Raw genomic sequence first — 19,139 nt, 5'->3', positions numbered from 1 at the left:
CTGTGTGTTCTAGTAAATGAGTATACAAAAGCATCCCATCTCTGGAATGAAAAAAGAAATGAGCAATGCTGTCCAATTGCTCTTTGTAAGTAGGAGAAGATGAGGTATCCTTTAGATTCGCCTTGCGACTTTTCCGCGTAGCATTTGGCATGAAACGAGTTCCAAACTGAGAAATAAAACGGGGAATGGAAGTAGAAAGAGTTGCCATAATGAAGATAAAGCCACGATATAATTGGTATATAAGTCGGTATAAATTCGGTATACAATTTTTGATGTTGGGATGAAGAATGCAAAGCAAAAATTTTCGAGAATTATTAACGAATTTTTAAAAGATATATTAACAGTTGCAGATATTTCTGATACCCTGATTCTCTAACTTCTAAATCTAGTATGTCTGCTCTGGCTTGGAATCTCCCATATATTCGTGTAGAGATACCTCCAATTAGACGACGAAAGGGATTGGATAGCATTAGAGCAAATTTAACACAGGAGACACCCGTTACAAAAGGAGAGCAACCTCAGGAGAATGCAGAGCCGGAAGAACAGTGTAGGAAAAGGGCCAAGAGGAAGAGTGTCAATGACGCAAGTGAAAGCGAAGAGATGGAATCAGCAAGCAGGCCAAATGGATATTTGACAAGAGCTGCAAGAAAAAGAAGCGGAACAATGCTACCGTAAAATGTGCAGCCCATAATAATTGCGAAATAATTAAATAAATATCCCATTTAATTAATCTGCTATTAATAACGAATGGGTAATATTACAAAGAAATCTATAAAAATAAGGAAAAGGAAAGGGTCGAGAAAAGTTTGAAGTATGGAATAAGAAATCGTAAAAGAAGGTTCGCGATTGTATATGTTTTCACATCCCTACGATTTCTATAAGATTTTTAACTCTTTTCTCTATTGGAGTTTTTTGTAGGGTTGTAAAAGTCTTTGATACTAAATTTAAAATAAATTTTAGGATTGCCCATTTTAAACTCATCGTCAAGTCTCAAATCCCCCAGTATTTTATTGATTGGTGTATTCATATTAACAAAAATCTATACTACAAAGTAATTTCTCAACAAAGAACAAGCTTAATCAGAATCATCCTCTGAGCTATCATCGACCGAGTTTTCATCGTCTACCCCCTTTTCACTCATTCGTAGTTTCTTTTCTTCTAGCTTAGCAACCAGGTTTTTTGCGGTTGAGAATACCCCGCCTGTGGCTGCTCCGCATGCAAAGCACTTGGGGGATATTTTATAATTTTTCAACGCACATGCTTCGCAGAAGTAATGCCCGCACTTCGTCACAATGGGCCGAGTGAACTCTTTTCTGCAAATTAGGCACGCAAAAGGCAGCTCCTCATCACTACTTTCGTCGCTGCTTTCCTCGTCGGCCATAGGGTTGCCAGTATCGCGCTTTAGACGTGCTTGTAATGCCTCCCATTCTTGATCCAATTGCCATCCGCTCTTATAATCGCCTCGATCATGCAAAAACTTGCACGAATCTCCGTAGCCACAAAACCCAGTTTCTTTATAGTCCTTGCAAATATCGGGCTGATAGTCAAATCGCGACGTTACTCTAATATTTTGTGGAGCACGTATAGGACCGGCACGCATTTTGCCGCTTGCGGCCGAAGAGGGCTCACGACGTACAATGTAGGATTTATAGGCAGCTTGACCTCTATAAAGATCATCTTTTTGCGTTTCCTATATATGGATAAAAGATCAGTCAGATTCTAACTGAATCTGCAAAATCATTAAGAAAATTCATAAGTGGTTACCTCTTCTAGCTTGATTTTTTTCTCGAGTAAAGCTCGAGCATCGCGATCGAACTCGGTATCGATCTCGACGTAGCGGGTTGCATCGTTGGTATCATTCATTAAGGCTGTACCGCTCGACTGATAAGACACTGTCAGTGCGCCCTCTGTCTTCTTCTCGGATTTTGTACTTTGGATCAGCGGGTTTTTTACAGATTTTTGATCGGGAACAACAACATTAGAGCCAGGAGAATCATCATCGGATGCTGGAGAGGGAGATCGTGGCCGCTTACGAATATTTTTGGAAACATTTCTTTTTTTAAAGAATGGTACTGTCGAAGAAGGAGGATTTATTCGATCTACTGTAGAAGCATCTTGCGAATTATCTGCCATGGTTCTAATGTACTCAATCGAAAAATAATCCAAAAAATATATAGGCTCAAAATTGTTCATGTGGTCACAGTCACGTATTTTAAGCCACACATTAATGAAAAAGTGCTCGAAAAATTTTTATTATCTTGACCGACCATTTCTTATCGACATTAACTCCCTCCGCACCGTTTTTGCCACTCTTCTGGAAGGAATCTCTCACTCATACGTCTCCGTGAATAGCATTTTTATATATGACATCAGTTCACGCGGGCACAACTGCCCCCTCTCATGACAGAAAATTTCCCAGACTCGACCTCTTATTTAAACGATTACGGACAAGGCAAGATGATCAGCGTGAGCGCGCCGTTGCCGAGCTCCAAGCCCATGTCGCAATATTGCTGCGGGAGACCAGCGTGGAAAATTTGCAGAAGCTCACAGAGGTGATCAACCAGGGAGTGGTGGATTTGATCAACAGTCCAGATGTAGTGGATAAGATGGGCGGAGTGTTAGCTATTGGTAATTTGCCATTGAGGAGCTGCAGAGGGAGCATGAACGCGAATAATTATGAACTTTTTTTGTTCTCTTTCTAGATAATTTGGTAGATTTCTTCTCAGATAACACGCGACTAATATCGCGATTTACGAACTATTTACGCATGGTTATACCGAGTAATGATTCAAAGCTAATGCATCTGGCAGCTAAAGCTACGGGTAAAATTAAGCCCTTTGAACTATGCAGATCGAATTATGAACTAATTTACACTTCATGCGCACACACTTGGATCTGCTTATCCAATAATAGCTCATGTTGCAGTCACAAATCCTAGTTTGACTCTCGAGATTGTAGAGTTTGAAATGAGACGCGCCTTTGAATATTTACAAGGTTTGATTACTGGCACATGTTTTGGAATAGGGGAGTGGATGGGCTGAGCCTCCGGTTTTGAACTCCAAATAGATGTATCTACTATGCTTCTCTCAACCACTGACAGCAACGAAAACAAGCGACTGGGTGCCGTGCTTCTATTACGAGAGCTTGCCTATCAGACACCTACACTATTCTATGCATTTGTCTCTCAGTTTCTCGAATTAATATGGGTTGCTCTTCGCGATGCTAAACTCTCGGTGCGGGAGGCGGCAGCGGAAGCGCTTAGCGCTTGTTTAGCCATTATTGACCAGCGTCAGACCCCTTCAAAAATGCAGTGGTACAGCAGAGTGCTGGACGAAGCAGACAAGAATATGAAATTAAATACAACTGACTGCATCCATGGGTCATTATTAACCTACCGGGAGCTGCTGAAACATGCTGGAATGGTAAATATTATTCTAAATTTTGCAGGTGCACTGAGCATTCTAACACCTTTTTACTACGCTATTTACAAGTTCATGAGAGATAAGTACGTTGAGGTGTGCGAAATAGTACTTCGTTACAAGGACCATCGCGACGCACTTATCCGTCGAACCGTCATCCTATTAATACCCACTCTTGCCGAGTACAACACAGACGAGTTTGTGGAAATGTATCTGCTCCAGTGCATGACGCTTTTAACAGGGCAAATAAAACGAGAGCGAGAACGCGAGAGACCTCTAGCATTTTTCATCATTGGGGAGGTGGCAGTGCGAGTGGGGCGAAATATTGCCCCTTATGCAGATACGATTGTGACCCATATCAAAGAGGCGTTTGTTGTAAAAACGTAAGCGATATCGCGTATTTCAACAAAATATGAATCTCTACCTGAAATACTAACAATCCACTTCAGCCGTAATCGCAAGGAACTAGAGGCTGCTCTCTTTAAATGTATCAGTATGTTAGCCGAAGCTCTTGGGCAAACGTTTTCTAAGCATGCAAACGAACTCTTGGATATTATGTTTGCATGTGGATTGAGTGATGAGCTGCGGAAAGCTCTTGTTGAGCTCTCAAAGCATATACCCCCTTTGTTACCAAGCATCCAAGGTAAATTTGGGCTTTTTTTTGTAGTGTATTTATATCTTCTAAAAGATTGATGTTTTCATATATCAGAAAACCTATTAAATATGCTGGCCATTATTTTAAGTGGGCAGCCGTATCGACAACCCGGTGCCCCTACAGTCTCAACCACGAATATTCAAACCGGACTCCGCGACCTACAGCTAGGTAGCCGAGACACAGGAATGATTACTTTAGCGCTTAATACTTTGGCTACCTTTGACTTCAAGGGTGTGTATACCAGGTGCAAACCTTTTTAGATTTGTGTAAAAAGTGCTTACACGTCTGGTAATACGTAGATCATTCGCTCAGTGAGTTTGTCAAAGAGAGAGTTCTTCTCTACCTAGATGACACTTCGCCTGAGGTTCGGAAGGCTGCGGCACTTACCTGTTGCCAACTCTTCCGCCATGACCCCATATGTCACCAAGTGAGTAGCCATGCAGTGCAGATTGTTGGCCAGGTCCTCGAGAAATTATTAGCAGTCGGTATTGCGGATACAGGTTTTATTCATAGCTTGCTTGGGAAAATTGCTTTCAGACAATTGATGTCTTATGTGGTTTCCTAGATCCAACAATACGAGCATGTGTACTTTCCTCGCTTGATGAAGTGTTTGACCGTCATTTAGCGCAAGCGGAAAATATCCGCGCGCTCTTTATTGCACTTAATGACGAGGTGTTTGAAATCCGAGAGAGGGCGATTGCGATTATTGGACGATTGACCCAGCACAATCCAGCGCATATTATGCCTTCGTTGCGTAAGACGCTCATCCAACTGCTGATGGAGCTGCAATATTCTACTGTCAGCCGCAACAAAGAGGAGGCGGCGAAACTGCTAGGATTATTAGTTGCAGCGGGCCAGAGATTAGTTAAGCCGTACGTGGAGCCAATTGTTAAGGTGTTATTGCCAAGAGCGAAGGATCCTAGTCCTAGCGTGGTGGCAAGCGTGTTTTCAGTGTTGAGCGAGCTTGCACGAGTTGGAGGAGAGGATTTGATCCCATTCTTAGAGGATTTGATGCCGATCATCATGGAGACGCTGCAGGACCAAAGCTCAACCACAAAACGCGACGCAGCGCTTCGCACCCTGGGTCATCTAGCGAGCAATACAGGATTTGTAGTGGATCCCTATGTCAAATATCCGATGTTATTACCCGTGCTCTTGAACTTCCTGAGGCAGGAGCAGAACTTCTCAATTCGGCGAGAAACAATGAAACTGATTGGGATCTTGGGTGCATTGGATCCATATCAGCAGCGGGTAAGCAGAGAAAATTTCGCGTTCCGGAGATGACTATCACTCACCTCCACTGTTATTTTTTTTGTCACGTTAGAACACAGTATCTGGTGCCATTGACAGTAAAACGGATCCAAAGTCCACGAATACCGACGTTGCCTTGTTGATGCAAGGAATTGGCCCATCTTCTGAGGAGTATTATCCCACCGTGGTCATTACATCGCTTATGAAAATTCTGCGTGATCCCACCCTCTCTTTATATCACTTCTACGTGGTCGAATCTGTAAGCCATATATTTCAGACAATGGGACTCAAATGCGTATCCTTCTTGCCTCAAGTATGTATTGCCTTCAGCCTTTTCTATTAATAATTATCGATTTTGAATCGTAATGTGAGTATTGACCATCTTGCTTCTAGATTATTCCTGCCTTAATCGAGATTGTACGCACCTGTCAACCGCGGACTGTCCTTGATTTCTACTTCAAACAACTGAGCATTCTTGTTTCCATCGTGAAGCAGCATATTCGTGGTTTCATCCGTGATATATTTAATCTTGTTCGCGATTTCTGGAATTCCCGCGACAACGTGCAAATCAACATCATTTCCTTGGTCGAGTCGATTGCTGTCGCAATGGATGGAGAGTTCAAAATCTATCTCCCCGAGCTGCTCCCATTCATGCTCCAGATTTTTGAGACCGACCGCACGCCTGGTCGGGAGATGACTCTCAAAGCTCTACAAGCGCTTGCCATTTTTGGTCCGAATTTGGAGGAATATTTGCATTTAGTTGCGCCCGTTATTGTGAATCTGTTTGAAAAAGTGGAAGCGCCGGTGTCTGTGCGCAGGGTAGCTATCCTGACGATTAGACAATTGAGTCGCCGCGTAAACTTGGCGGAATATTCCGCGCGGATTGTGCACGCACTCACAAGAGTACTAGCAACTGGTCCTGTAGAATTGCGGCAGGTGGCGATGGACACGCTCTGCTCGTTTGCAACCCAACTAGGGGAATCCTATGCCATTTTTATTCCGACCATTGACGCAATTATCCAGCATCAACGGATCCATCACCCGCTCTACAACATGCTTGTGAATAAAATTCGCAACAATGAGCCGTTGCCTGTCGAGCCAGCAACCCTCTCGACCGACGAGAACTATACTGATTTCACCCCCGACGAATCTCTTCCGGTCTCTGAAATAGACAACCCCCGTGGGTTGCGCGTCAACCAACAGCTTCTGAAACGTGCCTGGGATACGACGCAGCGGTCGACCAAGGAGGACTGGATCGAGTGGATGCGCCATTTCTCAGAGGAGCTACTTAAAGAATCGCCTTCTCAAGCATTGCGTGCATGTGCGAAGCTTGCAAACGTCTACCAGCCTCTTTCCAAAGAATTGTTCAACTCGGCCTTTGTCTCCTGTTGGCTGGAACTGGATCGCGACTTTCAGAACGAATTGGTGGGTGCGCTGAAAACCGCACTTGCCTCAAATGTGCCGGAGATCATGCAGCAGCTCTTGAATTTGGCCGAATTCATGGAGCATGACGAGAAAACCCTTGGGATTGAGAATCAGGCGCTTGGCCTATATGCCACGAAATGCCAAGCATTTGCAAAGGCGCTCCACTATAAGGAGCTCGAGTTTATGGGCGACCCATACCAGCAGAGCACCGTGGAAAAGCTTATCCACTACAATCAGAAGCTGCAGATGCCGGATGCCGCCAACGGGATTCTTATTTACGGGCAGAAGCACCTGAACATCGAACTTAAGGAGTATTGGTACGAGGAGCTGGGGCGCTGGGATGTTGCTCTTGAAGCTTACGAACGTAAGCAGCAGGAAGATCCGAACAATTTCGAAGCCGCATTTGGGCGGATGAGATGCTTGCAAGCGCTCGGTGAATGGGATGCGCTGTCCCAGCTCGCGCAAGAGAAGTGGCCCTACGCGACTGCGGAATACCGCCTTAATATCGCGCCGCTTGCCGCAACGGCTGCATGGGGTATTGGGCAGTGGGATAGAATAGACAAGTATATAGTGGCAATGAAGCCTGACACTCCCAACTACGCCTTCTTCCGCGCAATCCTCTCCGTCCATCGAGACCAGTTCGACGAGGCAGCTATGTACATCGATAAGACAAGAAACCTGCTGGATACAGAGCTCACGGCCTTGTTGAGCGAAAGCTACAATCGAGCCTATAATGTCATTGTTCGAATCCAGATGCTGGCAGAGCTTGAAGAGATTATTGCGTACAAGCGTAATGCCTATCAGCCTGAACGCCAGGCGGTGACCCGCAAAACATGGATGAAGCGACTAAAGGGTACGCAGCGCAGCGTTGAAGTGTGGCAGCGTATTCTCAAAGTGCGGGCGCTTGTCATAAGCCCGCAGGAAGACATGGCGATGTGGATCAAGTTCGCCAATTTGTGTCGCAAAAATGGGCGGTTCTCGCGGGCGGAGAAGACTCTCATGAATATTCTAGGAAACGATCCCGCACTGATTGAGGATCCCATCTCCACAAATGCCCCGCCCCAAGTAGTGTATTCGCGGCTGAAGCAGATGTGGGCGTCGGATGTGTCACGCGAGTCGCGACAAGCCACCCTGGACTACCTGAGAAAATATGCCAACCGATTATACCAGGAGCTTGGCTTGAGCACGGGAGAGGGGCGCGATGCATCACTGAGCATGGTATGGGCTCAGAGCGAATCCGAGGAATGCATCCGTCTGCTAGCCCGCTGCTATTTGAAGCAAGGGCAATGGCAGGTGGCGCTGCAAGATCGCTGGCGAGAGGACACCATTCCCGATATCTTGCGATCCTATGCACTTGCCACCCACTTCGATGAAAATTGGTACAAGGCATGGCATGCTTGGGCGCTGGCCAACTACGAAGTGATCAAGCACTATGAGAATGAGAGGGAGGAAGCCCAGCCGAATATGCTGGCGCAGCATATCGTACCGGCGGTACAAGGGTTCTTCCGCTCCATTGCCCTCTGCAAGAAAAACTCCCTCCAGGACACACTCCGATTGCTCACGCTTTGGTTTAAGCATGGGTCGCAGCAGGATGTTTATCACGCCATCATGGAGGGATTCAATACCGTCAATATAGACACCTGGCTCCAAGTGGTTCCCCAGCTCATCGCGCGCATCCATGCGCCGAACCCCACTGTGCGCAAACTCATCCATCAGCTGCTTTGTGACCTCGGCCGTGCCCATCCGCAGGCTTTACTGTACTCTATCATGGTGGCCAGTAAATCCCCCAATATTGTGCGCAAAAACGCGGCCATCAGCATCATCGAAAAGCTGCGCTCTTACCACCCAACCCTGGTGGAGCAGGCCTTGCTTGTGAGTCAAGAGTTGGTGCGGGTTGCGATTCTATGGCACGAGATGTGGCACGAGGGCCTAGAAGAGGCTTCGAGGCTCTATTTCGCAGAGCACAACATTGAAGGGATGTTCTCGACGCTGGAGCCTCTGCATCAGCTCCTGGGGCGGGGAAGCGAAACGATTAACGAGATGACCTTCATACAAGCTTACGGGCAGGATTTACAAGAAGCGCAGGACTGGTGCCGACGATACAAAGAGACAATGGACATCAACGACCTCAACCATGCGTGGGACCTATACTATCAGGTGTTCCGGCGGGTCAGCAAGCAGATCCCCCAGCTGAATCTTTTGGAGCTCAAGTTCGTCTCTCCCAAACTCGAGGTGGCACGTGACCTGGACCTTGCTGTGCCTGGCACCTACCGGAGTGGAGAGCCGGTCGTTCGGATAGCCTCGTTTGCTCCCAAACTCTCAGTGATTTCCTCGAAACAGCGGCCGCGCAAGATGACCATCAAGGGCATGGACGGCAACCAGTATCAGTACCTTTTGAAGGGGCGAGAGGATCTGCGACTCGACGAGAGGGTCATGCAAGTGTTTGAGTTGGTGAACGCCCTCTTATTGGGCGATGTGGAGACATACCGAAGACACCTGAGAATCGTGAGATATTCTGTGACGCCGCTGTCGCCGAACTCGGGCTTGATCGGGTGGGTGCCGTACACGGACACTATGCATGCTCTGATACGCGAGTATCGAGACACGCGGTCCATCCTGCTGAACATCGAACACCGACTGATGCTCTCGATGGCTCCCGACTACGACAACCTGAGTCTGCTGCAGAAGGTGGAGGTGTTCGAGTACGCCCTTGACAACACGACGGGGCAGGACCTCTATCGCGTCCTGTGGCTGAAGAGCAAAAACTCGGAGTCCTGGCTCGAGCGTCGCACGAACTACACACGCTCGCTGGCGGTCATGTCCATGGTCGGCTACATCCTCGGCCTGGGCGATCGGCACCCGTCCAACCTGATGATCGAGCGCACCACGGGCAACGTGGTACACATCGACTTTGGCGACTGCTTCGAGGTGGCCATGAACCGCGAAAAGTTCCCCGAGAGAATCCCCTTCCGCTTGACGCGCATGCTCGTCAATGCCATGGAGGTGTCCGGCATCGAGGGCAGCTTCCGAATCACGTGCGAGCATACGATGCGCGTGCTGCGCGAAAACAAGGAGTCGTTGATGGCGGTGCTCGAGGCGTTTGTGTACGATCCCCTGTTGAACTTTAGAGTCTTCCTTCCGAATGATAGGCAGCGAGATGGTAAGGGAGGCGGTCAAAAGGGCAACCAAGCGCGCAGCCTCATCAATGGCGGGGGTGGCGCGGTGGCGGGGGTCGACGCGGGGGGCAACGTGGACCACCGGAAGGTGCAGCGAAACGAGAACGAGCTGATCAACATGGAGTTCGACGAGGGCAAGAATCTTCGGGCGGTCGCGGTCTTGAACCGCGTGTCGAACAAGCTGACGGGGCGAGACTTCAAATCCACCGTCAACCTGGACGTGGCCACTCAGGTCGACAAACTCATCCAGCAAGCCGTGTCCATCGAGAACCTGTGCCAGTGCTATATCGGATGGTGCGCGTTTTGGTAAAAGCGGCCTCTCCTTGGTTCTTTTTGTCAATGCATACATGCTCTTTCTACCTTCTTCTTAAATGTATTTTTTATCGCACCTCTTCCTACTGCTATTTTTATCGTCTTGTTTTTTTATTTTATTTTATTTTCCAATTTAACATTGCCTAAATATAAAGACCTCCTTAGATTCTTTTTATTAAAAAAAAAAGAACGATTTTCTATGACTTTGGAAACAACTACATTGGAAAACAATGAACAAGCCTTACACATGTGAAATACCAAATAGCAAGCATAAAAGGAAATAAAGAGAAAGATGACATTAGACAGCTTGAAATGATTATACTTGGTGGGTGATCAAGATATGGCATCCAATCAAATGAGAGAATTGACTAGGATATTAACATTGGAATATGCATGAAATAGGAGAGGTTGCCCGTGACGGTTAGAAATAGCCGTATTGGTACTTATGGTTGTCCTGTGGATGGCGCTCAAGCGCTGTCACCATATCCTCCAGGGAGGTCTCGTATTTCCCGCGGCGGAACTCTTCGCCCAGATCTTCCTGGTCGGGATGGTATGCGGGAGGCGGCGCCTGAGTGCCGAAGTCGGCATAGCTCATCTCGCCCGCCGGGAGTTCGGAATGCGACTGAATGCCGGTCGCCATCGAGGCAAAGGTGAAGCGTGGGATCGCGTCAGGATTGGGCTGGTTGGGGTGAACTTGCTGCGGGGGCTGTGGGGTGAGTGCGAAGGTGCCCTTTCCGAAGTAGTGCGAGAGGAGGGAGGAGGAATCGGTTCTGACTGAGCGCCGGCTCTGGTCGCCGTAGGCGGAGGTGACTCGAGACGAGGGGTGGTCGTGCCGACCTTCATGTAACCTCGAGGACTCCTCTGCGACGTAAAATGAGCTGTTTGCGGAGTAGTCTCTTCCCTCCTGCAAGTCCGAGTCGCGATAGCCACCAGGGCCATTGCTACCCACCGACGACTGACTACCCCGCATCTGCGAGATAGCTTGCGTCAAAAAGTTGTATTTCGACATCCGAGCGCTGGTTCGAATTGTCGAGCGCCCGCCGACACCACTCTCGTCCGAGGTGCTCCAGTCAATGTCTACGCCCAGGTTGTTCACCACGCGCAGCTCGCCGTATTGGCTGTTCTTGCCGAGATCGACCGACTCGAATTCCTTCAGGGGGGAAGCAAAAGGCGCGACCTCGTGTCCCCCGTTCTGGGGGGTAAGGGATGAGTCAAGAGCGCGCGTATTATATGCGTACGATAGTTTGTTCGATTGCTGGCCAGGAAAGCCGGGATAGAATGAGGGCGGATTGTCCCGAGAAGGAAGACTTCGGGTAGCGCCTCCCCCCTTGGGGGCATTGTGCAGCGCATTTTCAGGAGCGCGCTGGCTACCACTGCGGAACTTACGAACTTGTCGCACCCCGAGTACCAGCAGCGCCACGCCAAGGACGGCTCCGATGATGGCGCCGCTTAGTTTTCCAACATCTAATCCAGCGGCTGGGCCGTCTCCATTCATGCTCCCGTTGTAATCATTGCTCACTCGGAGAAACTTTCCGCCCAACTGCTTGTCCGAGCAAAAGCCGCCCGCGCAGTTCTCGGTGGAGCACTGCTTGTCCATGGTGCAGCTAGCGCCCGCCGTGAGTTTAGGGAGACAGATGCGCGAGCCCTCGTCACAGTACATGTAATCTGCCATACAGCCGAGCAACGTGGCATTGTTAGGGTCTTGGGTGCAGGCTAGCTCAGAGTTCGTGGGCATGGCGGGCGTATCCGAGGAAGGAGAGGGGAAAAGAGGGGTCAGGGTGGGCATGATGGTTGTGCTTGGCGTAGGAAGCAGAGAGAAGATTGGGGTGTTGGTCGGCTCGGCCACCTCCGTTTGCGGAACGCTGTCCTTCGTTTCCTCTTCTCTGCCCTGCTTCTCGTCCTCTGAATCCTCCTTTTCAACTTCAAAAGCACCCCCCTCTTCATTATTCTTGTCTTCTTCGTCGGACCCAGAACTGCCTTCGCCGTCCTCCTCCTTTGATTTCTCGTTCTCTTCCTCACCCTCCTTGTTGTCACCATTGTCGCCTTTATCTTGTTCCTCTGACTCTCCGTTATCTTTCTGGGGAGCGGGCTCCTTCTCCACCTCAAACGCGCTACCGTTCTCAGCCTCCCCCTGTTGCGATAGCGCTTCCACTTTCGGCGTCGGTGCACCAGTCACCGCATCCGAAAGAACGGCAGGATTCTTCTTATTCTTCTTTTTGTCTTTCTTACCCCCACGCTTGCCGGTGGACTTCTCCTTTTCTACGATAAAAGTATCGGTTTCAATTGAGGCCTTGTTCTTGCGCCTCCGCTTACGATCGTTTCCGGCACGCTTGTCCATTGGAATGGCTATAATTGCATTAACGGGCAAGAAGACGCGCTAACGAACGAAAATGAGCGAATGGTAGAGATGTGATGAGGGAATGGGAAAGGAATGGTGCGGGAAAATGCTGGTTGAGGGAGAAGCGCGGGGGAAGGGAGATAAGAGGCAAGAGGGGAGAGCGGTTAGGTAATCCGAGGTTTTCTTTACGGCCGCCCCTCTTTGGTTCCAGGAAAAGTCTGGTAGAAATTCGGGTGCACGGTCCCTCAGACATCTTCGAGTGGTCTCACTTGTCCCATCGAAACCCAGGATTTTATTGCTTGTCCCACGTTTCGCCGCCTCCAAGGGGAAAGTGCGATCAACGGAGATGGGCAGCCGGCGAGCCCACTGCGGCATTCCCGGCATGGTCAGGCGTGGCACAGCCTGAGCCAAGAAAGGCCTAGGAGGGGTGTGAAGGCTGCGGCTGAGGGGGAGAGATATGACAAACCTTGAATCCTAATCTCCCGCGACCATTCCTATCTCCACCCGGTTAAACTTCGACACACGGCTGCCGAATTTCTGTTTTTCTGCTGGATTTCCAGCGAGCTGAAAGCCCACGTTGCTGCTCGACCTCGCCCGCGCGAACCAGCGATTTTTTCCTTTTTTTTACGAGGAAAAGCTGTCACCTGCCCGTAATGAATGGGGATTTCCCCGCACTATCTCTAAGAAATTTTTGACTCACGAACCCCCTTTCTCAAACCGCATTCTCTCTCTTCCCGCATTTTCTCTCCCCGCATTCGCCTCCTCTTTGGCGCCCTACACTGCCCCCCTCTGTTCCGCTCCACCCTCTATTTATTCGTAACTTATCTCCCGCTGGAAACCCAGCATTCTAACTTAACAATTATCAACTGGTATTTATCCTTGTGATTCTGCCGCCTCCACGCTTCAATTTCCTTTCTCCAGCGAGACCTCCGCAATGATTCCGGAACTTGGCCCGCATTTCCTCTCCTCCGACAGTAGTCTTCCACCTCAGGCCACCAACCCGATCGGCTTTCTCCAACGCCAATTCCAGCCATCCTCTCTTGCAAAGCATCGCACCATCTCTTCCTCCACCTCCTCGTCTAATTCCTCCTCCTCCTCCTCCTCTGCCTCCTCCCTCCTCCGCCAACGGAAATTCATCGCCCTTTTGACCAATTTAGCGCGCAAAAGGAAGAAAAAGGACAAGGAAGTGGCGGAGGAATACTCGACCGATAAGGCCGATTACAAGATAATTCAAGGTCTCGGTAAGGGCCCTTATTTCGTTCAGTCATATATGGGAGCATCGCGCTAAATATGTGGTCACAATAGGCCAGGGAGCGTCGTCCAAGGTGTACTTGGCGCTCTATCGTGGGGAGCCCGTTGCCATTAAGCGCATCAATTTAGAGAACTGCCATGACAAGATCCACTGGTTGGATGCCGTCAGCGTAAGTAAATAAGCTTCCTCCTGCACCGTGGATCTGAAAGTACTCACCCCGGTGCAATTTCGCGTTGCTCTTTCAGAAAGAAGTCAAGATAATGCGGTCATGCTCCCACCCCAATCTCCTACCCTTGCTTACCTCGTTTGTCAACACCGACTATCTGTATATCGTCACCCCGTATATGAAATACGGTTCCTGCAGCAATCTCCGTCTCCTTCCCATGTTTTACTGGGGATTGACCGAGGCACCGCTGGCGACATTGATGAAACAGGCGCTTGAAGGCCTTGCTTATCTGCATGCTCAAGGAATGGTGCACCGCGATATCAAACCAGGCAACATGCTTCTCGACGAGAACGGATGCTTGAAACTAGGAGATTTCGGGTTGAGCTGCACGCTGGAAGAGGCCGCGCAGCCGCAAAGATATGCTGGAACCATCCGCTATTCGAGCCCGGAGTTACTGCAAGGGAAGCCGTTCGATGGTCGCGCGGATATTTGGAGCCTAGGAATGGTGGCCCTGGAGTTTGCCTACGGGGATAAAGTCTACTCCAGAAGGCTGAATGACCGACAATTGATTCGACAAATAACAACAAAAGACCCTCCGCGCCTTGACATGTCCAGGTGCACGTGGTATTACTCTTCCGAGTTTGAAGCCTTTACCTCCCTCTGCTTGCGGACGGACCCAAGGCGACGTAAGTACAACTGTCATAGACGCATCGCTACCGACTCACTACATTGTGGATGGTCTTTGGATAGGCTCCACGGCGTCCAGACTCCTCCTCCACCCTTTCCTCCGCAAAGCGAATGCCCCCAGCCGTCTAGTCAAGCAGCTTGGGCTCCACCACATCCAATCTCCGTTGAACCATAGATTTCCAATGCATCAACCAGCATCAACGCCGCCCCCCGCATTTTTCATCAAATGTCCATCTCAGTTGTGGGATTTTGCAGTGGGCTCGCAGCTGAGCCTCGACCCGATTCGCAAATTGATTAATAGAGACAGCGCCATGGCTCTTGATGAAAACAGCCCGGAAACCCAAGCATTGGCGAGCAGCCAGGAAATAAGGGAGGCGGAAGAGCAAGTTCCGGCGGGAGTAGAGGTTGCAGAGGAGGAGGAAGAGGATGAGCAGTCCACCCTCCGTCTCCACGATCTGCTTCAACTTTGGAAGATGACGCCCGGACTGGGGTCCGTCTTCGAGGAAGAAGAAGCGGAAGAGGGAGAGGAAGAGGAAGAGGAAGAGGAAGGGGTTCACCGTTTCTATGAGGAAAACGAATTGGTCTATAGCCAAATCCTAATCAAAGAAGAAGGAGAAGCATGCTAATGCCTATTCTCGATGATGCAGCCTTCTTCCTCGCTCTCCACCCTGTCATTCCCGAGCCAACCTCCTTGACGCGTGGCCTTTCTTGTTTTGATTTATATAGGAAGCTATACCCCCTCCACCCTTATCATCGCCATACACATTGCACCCGATTGTAATTATTTATTGTACTAGTCATACCGGCTGCCCTCCGCTTCAATGCAGCCCGCTTATCCATATTCAGCTTCACCTCCTCTTATTTTCCCGGTGAAGGACCCCACCCCCACGGTTGGTTTTCTAATAATATATCCATCAATCGTTGTTCATATATCTGTGTTTTGTTATCTTCTGCCCGAGACACATTCTATATATCACTTTATAGTATTTAAACTTTGTGGAATCTAGCTGTTTTTATTCTGTACCAATAAACTGCTTCTTATTTGCACCGAACTCCCACCCTCACAACTCTTCGAAGACTCGCCCTGCATGTCTCTTCTCTTGCCATGCCTTTTCTACCTCGTCGCGCCCAACCACCCCAGGTTTCTCAGAGCAGTCCATCACATACCCGCTCACAAGCTCGGCCGGAACCTTCTCAAAGTACACGTTGCGCACCCTCACCTGCTCTCCGTCCAGGCCGCCGTCCCTTTGTTGCCAGAATGGGTCCTGGCCAAACACTTTGGTCACCTCCTCGACATCATTCTCCTCCTCAGCCTCATCGTCTTCGCCAATCTTATCGGAGGTAGAGATGCAAAAAATCTTGCGGTGGAAGTACCGTGCGAAAAGGGCGAGCATAAAAGATCCGATCTTGTTCCGGACAGAGCCGTCGGGAAATATTCGGTCTGCCCCGACTAGTATATCCGCGTAGGGGAAGTAGGAGATGAGGATTAGACTCACCCATGCCTTCGGTAATCCCGAAAAAACTCACTTACATAAAATATGGGTTACGCCTTGCATAAAATAACCCACCGCCGCATCGGTGATCAGGGCAATCTTCACATTTCTCTTTCCCCTAATACGGGCTGCCAGCCGCTTCACAAGTGCGCCTCCCTCGCACAATGGGCGTGCCTCCGCAACACTGATCATAAGCTGCAGGTTGGGCGGCAAAATGTCTATCACGTGTTCTAGAGCCAAGGCGATGGAGGAGCTATATGACATGGTGAGAACGTGGATACGACTTTGATTTTCCCGCGAGGGCCGACCATCCTCCTCACTCTCTTCATCCGAATCAGGCTCATTTTCATCTTCGGGAGTGACACTCTCCCGCTCTCCCGCGCCAATGCCCAGCGCCTCGACCACCCCAAGCCGGATGCGTTCTTCTAAGAGGGGTCGCTCATTCTCTATTTCAGTTACTGCTTGTTCTACTTGATTTTCAACCTTTTCAAGCGTCCATCCTTCCGCTGGCTTGCAACTCAGTAAAACTCGGGCCACTTCGTTCACGATTCCAGCTCGCATCGTTGGACGGATCTGAGAGAGATGCCACCCTATATTCACATAGGCTAGCCATAATTCCCTCGTATCGGCAACGCATTTCTGGAGGCGGTGTGATCTGGCCAACTCTCGGAGGACGCAGATCGCTTGATGAGCAAGCTGTTGAGCCCCTGAGGAGCGATCGAGGTGCATTTCGAGGAGAGCTTGGTGCACTGGTTCCGGTAAGTAGACCTAAGAATATTTATACGGTCAAGGGTTGAGCCGTATTCTTATAAAAGTGAAATGGCTTCGAAAACGAGTAATGATTACCCTATGAAATGCCTCTCTTAAGTATGGCACCATTTGCATCCCTTCAGTCTCTTTTCCTCCAGCAATCTCATTCACCTCATCCACTCTCACCCATTTAACTCCCTCATTCTCCAATTCAATCTTTACATGCTCGCTCCTTACGTGAAGTTTAAATAAAAAAGGATGTACATGCCATTCAGTCTGGAGTGAAGGAGCGGAATAGATGAGTGGGAGCGCGGTACGAATTAGGGCCACCTCCCTTGATGCTAGAGAGGTTGCTTTCTGTAGTTCGGCATATGCTCGGTGAAGAGGAGTGGGATCGGCTGGATCAAGTAATCCTGAAATGCCGGCCCAATGATCTCTACATAATTACATAAGATTCAACAAAGAAAGAAATAAAATGAGAGTCCGTGTCGTATTTTGTCGGTTTACGAATTATTTATGGAACAGAGCAGGGCTTAAAAATAAAACAAAACAGATACAAGCTGCTTACCGATATGTTCGCGCCTGCTCACCACGTTTAATGAGTAAAACACGCGAACCTTGCTTTGCGGGAAGGCTCGATCGGCGCCCGTGGATACTAAAACTCGAGTGACGACGAAGAGGGGAAAATTCAGGAGATGGGGTGGAATCTTCTTCGTCACGAATGAGGAACACGGTGACTACATGTCGTTTTTGCATGGTGCTCAAGATGTCGACGAGAATGGGTCTATTCTACCCCACTCTTAAAATTTTTATTATACTGTGACTGGCAATTAAAGCAAGTTGCCACTGGTTCCACTTCAAATAGGCTATGATGCAAGGTTCCTAACAAATATCGATGAATTCTGAAACACGGATAGAAGCATTCTGGGGGTAGATAGTCCGCTCTACAAATAAAAATCCCTCTAGGAGCGAAAGAAAAAGTGGGTTATTCTTGTTTCGGCAGGCCTAGTATATATAGTTTTTCCTAGGTTCTATAATACACTAAAATTGTTGGGTTAACTCTGCTGCACCGCATTCCGAGTGCCATATGACATAGAGGCTAAGCCATATTGTGGATGGGACTCGAGGTCAAAGAGGGCGAAGTTTGGTCAGGAATAAAATTGACAGGTACCCAAAGCAAGCTCACAATATTGACTCAATCAACCATTTAGCCTCGCACCAAGCTTCTCCATGCTTAGTGACAAACCGTTGTAGTATCATTAAACTTCCGTTTAATTTTATCAGACATCAGAGATAAAATGGCATTGATATTTTTGAATTCACAAAATAAAATCGAGGGCTTTGCTAAAATATGACCTATTCATGTGCCTCTTCAATAATACTGATGTGCATAGATAGTGGGTCTCCATACACGCCAACCTATGAGACTTTGCGCGCAAAACTTTTCAACTTAAATTACTGATTTTATTATTACCAAGTAATATGCTCCAAAACCATCCTCGAGCTCAGAATACACTACGCTTTTCTCGATCAAACATGGAAATAAGCGAAGGATCCTCCCTTAATACAACACGCGTAAATACACCCATGATTATAGTACTCTTTCTCCTTCAATACAAAAATATAGACTCACCGTATTGTCACTGGCTTATCATACCTCGAGGCAGGGGATCGTGACGGCGGCTTCAAAGCTTGGGGATTGATGAAAGATCCACCATGGGTAGAGAAAAAGTGCGAGGAACTGCGGAAAGAAGGCGAGGACACGAGGGGGTCATAGCTTGAAGAGGTGGTAGTTGAGGTTGAGGAAGAAAGGGGTTGAGCCTGTTATGCAATGTTATGAAAAAATAGGTTTTAACTTAGAATACTGCAACCAAGACTGAAGGAGCTATCACCTGATCAACTACGGCTACCCTTCGTAATGTGTATTTGCCGAGATTGGGTCCATTCTGAATCGCGATCTCGGTTCCTGTTCAATAAAACGGCAATTATTAGATCGAGCAAAATTCGACTAGAAAATTGAAAGATTGCCTGTTGGTAATGCAAACGGATAGGTTGAAGTGTAATGTATGACGTTGGTGGTGTCTGGCGATTGCGATATCTCCTGTGGGAACTTGAGACAGTAGTAGGGATCTTCGTCTGACATTTTAACGTATAACGATCTCGCTTCCACCAAATTATTTTCTTGCTTTCATTTAAAGTTAGGTTAGGTTATAGA

General features: G+C 48.5%; 7 protein-coding genes across 7 annotated transcripts; 2 read left to right on the top strand and 5 right to left on the bottom strand.

Annotated features, from left to right (window-relative positions):
- Nucleotides 1-1,075: 1,075 nt before the first annotated feature.
- VTP21DRAFT_7726 (uncharacterized protein) lies at nucleotides 1,076-2,133 on the bottom strand (the record flags this gene model as incomplete). The annotated part of the gene is made up of 2 exons (XM_069398499.1): nucleotides 1,076-1,690; nucleotides 1,765-2,133. 2 exons carry the CDS (start codon nucleotides 2,131-2,133, stop codon nucleotides 1,076-1,078), a joined length of 984 nt encoding a protein of 327 aa, XP_069246295.1.
- Nucleotides 2,134-2,363: 230 nt separating this feature from the next.
- Nucleotides 2,364-10,236, top strand: VTP21DRAFT_7725 (uncharacterized protein; the record flags this gene model as incomplete). Its single annotated transcript, XM_069398498.1, has 11 exons — nucleotides 2,364-2,628; nucleotides 2,703-2,822; nucleotides 2,914-2,994; nucleotides 3,067-3,422; nucleotides 3,492-3,802; nucleotides 3,869-4,062; nucleotides 4,129-4,305; nucleotides 4,374-4,574; nucleotides 4,640-5,325; nucleotides 5,399-5,638; nucleotides 5,719-10,236. 11 exons carry the CDS (start codon nucleotides 2,364-2,366, stop codon nucleotides 10,234-10,236), a joined length of 7,149 nt encoding a protein of 2,382 aa, XP_069246294.1.
- Nucleotides 10,237-10,659: 423 nt separating this feature from the next.
- Nucleotides 10,660-12,576, bottom strand: VTP21DRAFT_7724 (uncharacterized protein; the record flags this gene model as incomplete). The annotated part of the gene is made up of 1 exon (XM_069398497.1): nucleotides 10,660-12,576. The coding sequence occupies one exon, from the start codon at nucleotides 12,574-12,576 to the stop codon at nucleotides 10,660-10,662; it is 1,917 nt and encodes a 638-aa protein (XP_069246293.1).
- A 39-nt stretch (nucleotides 12,577-12,615) lies between these two features.
- On the bottom strand, nucleotides 12,616-12,960 carry VTP21DRAFT_7723 (uncharacterized protein; the record flags this gene model as incomplete). The annotated part of the gene is made up of 1 exon (XM_069398496.1): nucleotides 12,616-12,960. The coding sequence occupies one exon, from the start codon at nucleotides 12,958-12,960 to the stop codon at nucleotides 12,616-12,618; it is 345 nt and encodes a 114-aa protein (XP_069246292.1).
- Nucleotides 12,961-13,510: 550 nt separating this feature from the next.
- Nucleotides 13,511-15,307, top strand: VTP21DRAFT_7722 (uncharacterized protein; the record flags this gene model as incomplete). The annotated part of the gene is made up of 4 exons (XM_069398495.1): nucleotides 13,511-13,817; nucleotides 13,882-13,997; nucleotides 14,074-14,680; nucleotides 14,745-15,307. 4 exons carry the CDS (start codon nucleotides 13,511-13,513, stop codon nucleotides 15,305-15,307), a joined length of 1,593 nt encoding a protein of 530 aa, XP_069246291.1.
- A 435-nt stretch (nucleotides 15,308-15,742) lies between these two features.
- VTP21DRAFT_7721 (uncharacterized protein) lies at nucleotides 15,743-17,680 on the bottom strand (the record flags this gene model as incomplete). The annotated part of the gene is made up of 4 exons (XM_069398494.1): nucleotides 15,743-16,131; nucleotides 16,213-16,942; nucleotides 17,021-17,360; nucleotides 17,493-17,680. 4 exons carry the CDS (start codon nucleotides 17,678-17,680, stop codon nucleotides 15,743-15,745), a joined length of 1,647 nt encoding a protein of 548 aa, XP_069246290.1.
- A 749-nt stretch (nucleotides 17,681-18,429) lies between these two features.
- VTP21DRAFT_7720 (uncharacterized protein) lies at nucleotides 18,430-19,067 on the bottom strand (the record flags this gene model as incomplete). The annotated part of the gene is made up of 4 exons (XM_069398493.1): nucleotides 18,430-18,484; nucleotides 18,558-18,745; nucleotides 18,817-18,890; nucleotides 18,953-19,067. 4 exons carry the CDS (start codon nucleotides 19,065-19,067, stop codon nucleotides 18,430-18,432), a joined length of 432 nt encoding a protein of 143 aa, XP_069246289.1.
- Nucleotides 19,068-19,139: the final 72 nt, after the last annotated feature.

Source organism: Calcarisporiella thermophila (genome assembly GCF_041956535.1).
Source record: "Calcarisporiella thermophila strain CBS 279.70 unplaced genomic scaffold VTP21scaffold_32, whole genome shotgun sequence".
Taxonomy (NCBI): Eukaryota; Fungi; Calcarisporiellomycota; class Calcarisporiellomycetes; order Calcarisporiellales; family Calcarisporiellaceae; genus Calcarisporiella; species Calcarisporiella thermophila.
The sequence above is the reverse complement of the archived record's forward strand: the minus strand, read 5'-3'. Positions and strand labels throughout refer to the sequence as shown.